Source organism: Acartia tonsa, chromosome 14 (assembly GCF_053477335.1).
Source record: "Acartia tonsa isolate MP-2025a chromosome 14, ASM5347733v1, whole genome shotgun sequence".
NCBI lineage: Eukaryota > Metazoa > Arthropoda > Copepoda > Calanoida > Acartiidae > Acartia > Acartia tonsa.
In genome coordinates, this window is record NC_137273.1 from 32,921,388 (window position 1) to 32,929,618 (window position 8,231).

General features: G+C 40.8%; 2 protein-coding genes across 2 annotated transcripts; both read left to right on the forward strand.

The window, feature by feature from the left end:
- Position 1: 1 nt before the first annotated feature.
- LOC145305424 (uncharacterized) lies at positions 2–3,486 on the forward strand. The gene is made up of 2 exons (XM_080147041.1): positions 2–1,489; positions 1,612–3,486. The coding sequence occupies exons 1-2, from the start codon at positions 2–4 to the stop codon at positions 3,484–3,486; spliced, it is 3,363 nt and encodes a 1,120-aa protein (XP_080003167.1).
- A 191-nt stretch (positions 3,487–3,677) lies between these two features.
- LOC145305425 (uncharacterized) lies at positions 3,678–5,033 on the forward strand. Its single transcript, XM_080147042.1, has one exon. The coding sequence runs from the start codon at positions 3,678–3,680 to the stop codon at positions 5,031–5,033; it is 1,356 nt and encodes a 451-aa protein (XP_080003168.1).
- Positions 5,034–8,231: the final 3,198 nt, after the last annotated feature.

Sequence of the window (8,231 nt, forward strand, 5' to 3'; positions counted from 1 at the left end):
AATGAAGGATAAACCGTTGAGGCTGCAGTTGCAACAGATTGCCACGCATGCAGCGCAATTGACATATTTGGACCAACTGTTCAAATCCAGAACCAGACAGATGTTGTGTATATTCAACAGCTGGGACAAGAAAGGTAAATTTTCCGAGAGCGGCCAGATTGTTAGCGCTCTTGCCGAGTTCTCAGGTGCAATCAACCAGCTCGAGCAGATGACCAAGGCTGATGGTAAGGACGCAGTTTCTACAAGCCAATGGCTCACAGTTTTATTGTTGGAGATGTTATCTAAGAAACTGCCAAAAGAGTTTCAGGATAATCTCGACCTTGCACTCGGGAGCATGGACGTTCCCGACCTGCCTAAGCTGCTGGATATACTAGAACAGCAGCGTGGCGCATTATTGATGCGCAGCAGCCACGGCTTGGACACGCCGTCCAAGAAGAAAGGTAATCCTGCCGCAGCTGCGGCCGCCGTAGGTAAACCTGGTACACCTAGCAAGTTCAAGAAGAAGCAGTCCTGTCCGTCAGACGGCTGCAGTGGAGATCATTTTTTGTTTAAATGTTCGAAGTTTACAACCATGTCTGTTCCAGAACGGAAAGATTTTGTGATGAAAATCGGCGGGTGCCTCTTATGTCTTAATAAGGGGCACCGCGCCTCAGAGTGTCCGCATGCTGAGAAGCTTGGAGGCTGCAGGATCAACAATTGTGGACAGAAACACAACTCCCTCCTCCATGAGTCCGTCGCTCAGGTTTCAGCTGTGTATGAAGCGCCATTTTTGGGTGAGAATAATTACATGTTGATGCTCCAGAAGTTGGACGCCCTGGATGTCTACAAGAGGAAGGTGCCTGTGTCTGGGATGTGGGACACAGGTGCCAACCTCACCATGGTTACACAGTCTATTGCCAAGAAGTTGCAGTTGCCCTCTACTGGACGTGAAGCTACCATTTCAATGGCTGATGGCAAAGTTCAGTCATGCCCAACAGTTAAACTCTGCCTGGTTGACCGTAACAAGAACAAGCATGTTATGGAAGCAGCTGTTGTGCAAACAATTGGACATACAGATGGGCTGCGCAGCATGGACCCAGTCGCCGCAGCTGCTCTGTTTGATATGAGGCCACAAGATTTTTCATTGGTCAATGGACCACTTGATATTCTCCTAGGGCATGTCACGCCCACGACGTTCCCAGCGGCGGATAAACTCATCGGCGAGTCAAGATTATACCGCAGCATTTTTGGCACAGGTTTCCTTGTTGTTTCAGCCGATGGAAAGCCTGTTAGCAAGCCAGTTGTTTGTAAAGTTACCAAGTTGGAAGTTGCAGCTATGGACTTCCTATCGTCGGAGGCGTTAGGCGTGCAGCCGCCGCGGCTGTGCAGTGGATGCACGGGCTGCAGGCATTGCATGGCACTTGCGTCAGGCAACTCAGCCGTTGATCAGCGAAAACAGGATCTGATAAAAGAAGGTTTAACATTGGATCTTGTGAAGAAAGAGTGGACGGCAGCTTATCCATATCGGCTGCCAACACATACGCTGCCGAACAATTCGCGGCAGGCGTATAACATTGCGCTTCGTGATCGCCGGCGCATGATAAAAAACGGCAATATGAAGTGTTCGTGAAGGTGTTCAAGGAGGCGGTGTCCCGTGGGGTGTACGTCAAAGCCACGCCACAAGACTTAGCATTTGAAGGTCCAGTTTATTTTAATTCATTAGTGACGGCCTTCAAGGATAGTATTTCTACCCCCTTGAGAATCTGCGCAAATTCTAGCTTGACCTGCAATGGAACAAGTTTAAACCATATTATGATGGACGGCCCACCACCTACCTACACTTTGTTTCACAATCTTATTCGGTTCAGAAGTTACAAGTGTGCCTGTGTGTGTGATGTCTGTAAATTTTACAATTCTTTGGCGGCCACATATGAAGATTCGCAGCTGAAGAGAGTGTGGTTTGCAGAGGATGAACATGCCAACCCCGAAGTTTACTTGACCAAAAAAGTTAACTTCGGGGAGAAATTGGCAGGCGATTTTGCCGTCACAGCCCTGAGATTGACAGCACAGATTTTTGGAGGGCGCAGCCACCAAGATGTTCATGATGTTTATGGATCTGAATACGTCAAGGGAGCAGAGGTAGTTGCAAAGCAGGACCTATGGAGAAGTGAGCAACAACCTACCGGTTCCAAGTTTGTACTGCATCAGGATGCTCCAGCTATCAAGCTGGAGCAGTGTACCTACATTGATGACCATACTGGCGGCCATAATAGCAAGCCAGAAGCCGTCAAAATGGTCGAAGAGTTGAAGGAAATGATTGAACCTGGCAACTTCAGCTTTAAATCAGTTATTTATTCTGGAGATGATGTTGATCCTGTTAAGGTACTGGGCATTCAATGGGCCCCCAGAGAAGATGTTCTTACTTTACCTGCTCGGGTGAATCATGGCGCCAAGATAAAGGGCCGAAAATTGCTGGAGGACCTTGATCTGTTAGATTTATGGAAAGCCATGCCAGAATGTGTAACGAAGAGAGAGATTTGGCGGGTCGTACAGCAATTATATGACCCTCTTGGCCTTATGTGCCCACTACTCCTGAAGTCCAAGCTTATACTTCGGGAGGTTTGCATTAGTGGCGTATCATGGGATGAGCATGTTCCTGCCAAGCTGAGAGATGATTTTGTTGACAGTTTGGCCGACAGGGCTAAGCTTGGAGAAGTGCCATTTCAACGTTCTTTAGTTCCTGATGAGCCACTGGGGCTCCCAACCATCATTGGTTTTTCTGATGCTTCAAGTTCAGCCTACGCAGCCATCATCTACCTACGTTGGCCAACGGCCAGAGGCTTCGAAGTGATTTTATGCAGTGGCAAGAGTCGTGTGGCTCCTGTTAAGATTGAGTCTATTCCAAGACTTGAGTTGTTGTCATGTTTATTAATGGCAAGATTGGCGGACGCAATTGTCCGAGCCCTGCCCTTTGCAGTAGCAGGCAAGATGTTTTTTAGCGACAGCACTTGCGCTATATCGCAAATCGTGTCTGAATCAGTGATGTTAAACATATTTAACAGTCATCGTGTGAGTGAGATCCAACAGCTGACCAGCCCAGAGGATTGGCGCTGGCTTCCTACAGATCAGAACATTGCAGATCTTGCCACCAGAGGTGCCTGTACCATTCAAGATGTTTCACCAGGATCCAGGTATCAGGATGGGCCTGAATGGCTGCGCCTGGAGCAGGACCAGTGGCCTGTAAAGACAGCGGGTGAAGTAAATCACCACATCCCAGAGGCTGAGATGAATCAGCGCATGGTCCGATTGAAGTGTATGGCCGTCCAGGTAGTTGATACTGATTTCTGGAGAACTTTAGCACGACGTACCTACAGGCAGGCACGTAAAACTATGCAGGCGGTGATCAGAGCTGCCAACTGTTTTAAGTTGTTGCTTGTTAAGAAACGAGTTCCGGCCAGGCAAGAGCCGATGAATGATTCGGTTCCAGCCAGACAAGAGCCGACCTGAGTTTCGGTTCCGGCTGGACAAGAGCCGATCAGTGTTGCGGTTCCAGCTGGACAAGAGCCGACGGGAGTTCGGTTCCAGCTGGACAAGAGCCGCTAGTTGATTCCAAGTTTTATGGCAATCACATTTTTTCAATTACCTACCTAGATGTGGTGTGTGATTTATTCCTGGCATCATACAACCAGGAGAAGGAGATGGTTATGGAGGCTGAAGGTAAATATGATAGTCTTCAACCTTATTATCACGAGACTGAGGTGTACTGGCCTATCGTTGGTAATAATGGCTATTATCCTGTTCGTAAATTCAGAGTCCTCAAGATGCGTTCCCGTGGGGATGAGGCCTTGGAGGCAGCAGCCGAGGGGAAGAGAAAGCTGTTCAAGGATTCCCCTGGCCTTATTTTGATTGATCGTCACAATAACTTGGCCAGACTGTTCCTACAGCAGGCCCACGATGAACTTGGCCATTCCGGTCATAGAAAAACTTTGGTACAGAGTCGCAGGTATGCTTGGATATCACGTGGCCGCCAGGAAGCTATGAAGGTTGTCAAGTCATGTTCCAGTTGTTGTCTAGAGTATGCACGTCGTTCAGCCCCAACTATGGCAGACGTCCTGCCCGACAGGTTAGAATCTTCAGTTCCATTCTTCCATGTTCACCTTGACCTTGCTGGCCCGATGGAAGTTACAAGGCCTGGAGTCCGCACCAGGAAGAACCCAGCCAAGTACAAGGTTTGGTTGCTAATTGTTTGTTGTCGTTTTACACAAGCAGTGTTTATTGATGTTCTGCTGGATTACAGTACTGAGGCTGTCATTATTGGCCTCAGAAAGCTTCAAGCATTCTACAACATGCCCAGAGTCGTGACTACTGATCGCGGCACCAATTTTCTTGGCTCGAAAAGAATACTTGATGAAGTTATGAAGAAATCTGATGTGAGTTTTGAGTGGCACCTTGTACCGACTGGCGCTCATTCGTATGTAGGAAGTGTTGAGCGCCAGGTCGCCATGGTCAAGCGTGTCCTCAATAAGAAGTTGTGTGGAGCTGTTGTCAATCACAACGAGTTGTTGCTGCTGACTGCTGAAACTGCTAGAGTTTTAAACTCTAAACCCTTGAGCTATGCTACACAAGGGAATGATGTTAATACATGGAGAATCATTTCTCCTGCTGATTTGTTGGGTGGCAGAGCTAACGACGGGATTTGCTCGTTCGAGACCGGTTCCAGAGATCGAATTACACGCTGTTTAAGCCATCTGGAGGAGCTGACTAGACAGTTCCATGAAGTCTACAAGCAGCAGCTGCTGCCTGAGCTATTGCGCACGGTAAAGTGGAGGCGCAATCAAGTTCTGCTGAGCGTTGGAGATGTCGTTCTTGTTGACGGGTGCACCAACTTGGTTAAGAAGTATCGCCTCGGCAGAGTTCAAGACGTACGAGGCAGTGGCCGTACAGTTGTAGCCCGTTTCAAATTGTCCGATGATGTTGAAGCCACGGATAACGAGATTTCTTCAAGACGATTGTTGAAAGTAAACCTACCCCAAGATGATTCCCAAGACGATTAAGTATTTTTATTAGTATCGTTCTTATCGCGTATTTTTTTTAACTTCCAACAATTGCATATTCTTTTTAAAATTTATAATTGACGCAAATTTCCTTACAAATTCGTTTAAAATTATAAATGAGCTCAAAATTTTATTTCCAACGCATAAAACTAAAGTTTTCTTTACGGATTTATTTGATCGGGACCTGGGATTTTTTCGCGTAAAAAAAATCTTAGGTACATATTTTTTTAAATTTGGATGCGAAGCATTATTGTCGTTTCTTGTTTAACAGACGTGAAATATGATATATACAGATAAGAATATAAATGAAACACATTTGATCATTTTAAAAATATCTTTTTATATTACAAGCATTATAAATGATTTAATATTAACTATATTTTAAGATTATTACATTTTAATTTCGTTCTGAAGATTACCTAAAACAAAAAAGCAGTAATTTTATGAACACAGCAGATTTACTTTGATTTGTTTGATTTTATTTCGATGAGTATAGCCTAATGAAACTGCTATACAAAGCGTTCCAGCTCTGTTTCCTCGGCCGAACGCCTTGCATAACAGCAAAACTAAAGCTTAAGAAATATCTGATAATTCATAAAGATTCTTTTTAGTTTCTTTGATTCCTTCTTTCTTTGAAGATTTTAACTTTGGAACATTTTTCATTCTATTTTTTTTCAGAAATGTTCGTGAATTGAGCCCCGCGCCAGGAATCCTGTTCACGGTTACACAAAAAAGAAACAAAACATAACCATAAACAGGACTCGTCGCACGTGGCATTATTATAATTGTAGTGCGTCGGTTTGATCTGCAAGCTTTCGAGGTTCAGGTTGAACTGAGGCCCCAATTGCTCTTAATTTTAAAAGACTGTATAAATAAGTACACTGAAAAGCTTATTATCTATTCAGCCAAAGAGAAATTGCCAAATAAACACTTTTTGAGACTTTTCTTTTACTTTGAGCTTAATTTAAAAAATTTGCATATGCAAAAATGCAATTTTACTTTCATTTTGATGTTTTATTGATGAATTAATACAGTTCTTTTATATGTTCTTAGATATAAGGATATTTTATTTTGATGATATGTTTAGATTAAGGATAATTTTACTTTATTTGATTATTCTGTTTATCTAGATTTAAGGATTGTTTCTTATCCATCTTTTACATAAAGATTTGATCGAAGAAAGATTTACGTATGCATTTTCACTTTTCTTTAGCAAAAATATTTGTTTGAAAAGAATTTTTTTTAAGTAATTATTCTTCTTTTATTAAAAGATTTGAATGAATTATTTGATGATTAATGCAGATTATGTTTAGCATTAAGTTTATTTTAATATTAAGAATATTATTATTATCATTATTATTGATTAGGTACCTAATTAAAGTTTGGGTACTTATTTTAAATTATTATTATGTATTGCATTACATGGTCTAACAAATTCAAATAACCATTTGTTTATTTAGAAAAATTGTGAGGCCATGAGAATAAGTGTTATGAGTGAGTAGTGAATGTGTAAGCTTTCAATGAAGAATGTTTTATTTCCTATTCCTTTATTCCTACATTTTTGTGGAATTGTGTCATTTTGTGTTGGTGCGAGTATTCGTGAATATTACTACTAGCAAATTTGAGGCCAAAAGGCCAAAATTTAAAACTCTTGTAATTTATGTGGTTTTGAATTGTGACTTTTGTGGACATTGTCTGCACATAAAGTTGAAAATTTGAATAGTGTGGTGTTCGATTCCCCACTTTCAGGCGGGTGTGTATTGGAAGTATAATAGTGTGATGCGTTTGTGAACTCGAACCTTTATCCTTTTGTTTTCCTTATCATTAATGTCAGTTTGGAAAGCGCTGAGATTCAAATTGAAAGTTCATAATTGGACGCGGCAATCAAAACAATGCTTGCGCATGGACCATAAACAAAGCGAGCGTGGCCATCTTTAATCTTTCTGTCAAAATGTGCGGATTATCTGCGTGATAAAAAAACCATGTATAGTCAGAATTGTGGTGTTGTCCGTACTGAAAAATACCTTTGAGTGCTTCCCGGCTTTACAGGAACAAAAACTTCGGTAAGAATTCTTTCTCTAAGCATTTTTAATGGAATGGAGTGAATTTTTAAAGACGGCAAATTAATCTTTCATTTTTACTTAAATTAGACCAAGTAATTAATTTATTTTTGTATCAGAATATTTTAATCGTAGTCTATAATGATTTTGTTTATGAATTTCAAACTCGTATTTAATTTTGATTAATTTTAAGAAAAAAGTAACCCTAGCATTATTATATATTTTAAAATATAATTTCGAAGTCACGCAACCTCTCATAATGAATATTTACTTTATTAAAAAAGAATTGTTCCAAATAAGAAAAGATTTATTCTCTTTTACAAGATTTATTTTATCATGTATTTAACATTTTAATATTTGATTATTAATTTTGTTATTTTCTATTTCAGCATGACCGTTTTCATACAATAAATTGTATTAGTAACTATGCTGGTTTTGTCTCTTGTGGGAAGTAGCAGGTTTCGTACGTCTGTACGTAAAGATCTGGTAAACGGCCAGCCAAATGCCGTTGTACCGAAACACCTATACTATAAAATCATGTATAGCATCTTATTACAGACAATTTTCCACGAATATAATATATAAAAAAAACATAAGGTGAATATCAGTTTTGTTCGCCCATATGCCTTTGGCCCATTAGGGCTAACAAAACTGCTTTAAGTCTTAAAGTTTTTCATTTATTATCCGCGGTAAACTGTCTATAATACGATGCTATAAATAACTGTTCCTACTCCTTATCCTTATCCCAAACCTTCTAAAATTTAAAGTGATGACATTTGGCGAGGAGAAAAGAATGAAAAGTTTGAGAAATATATTTTTATATATATCAACTTTTATTAACAATAAAAAGTCTATCCAATCATTAGAACAGGTAGTAGAATAACTCAATTTTTGGTTTAGAATAGATTTGGATTATGATTTAAACTGGTTTTGGTATTTTTGGTATGGTAAAAATGCGCAAAAAAATATATATTTTTAGTTTTTTTAGTTGTTACAGCACTCTATCCCCCCCCCCCTCTACCTATTACTTTACCAATTCCCAACCCCTGACAATGGAGGAACGTATTGACCAATTACCGAGGACTATATTTGCAACCTAAATTGACGACAATAATTTCCCTGTAACAACATCCACGTA

What these genes read in the sequence shown, in the direction of transcription:
- LOC145305424 (XM_080147041.1), top strand. Translation starts at nt 2, where the DNA reads ATGAAGGATAAACCGTTGAGGCTGCAGTTGCAACAGATTGCCACGCAT. An exon ending in TTGTGAAGAAAGAGTGGACG is followed by an intron (nt 1,490 to 1,611) that starts GCAGCTTATCCA and finishes GTGTTCGTGAAG; the next exon opens with GTGTTCAAGGAGGCGGTGTC.
- LOC145305425 (XM_080147042.1), top strand. Translation starts at nt 3,678, where the DNA reads ATGGTTATGGAGGCTGAAGGTAAATATGATAGTCTTCAACCTTATTAT.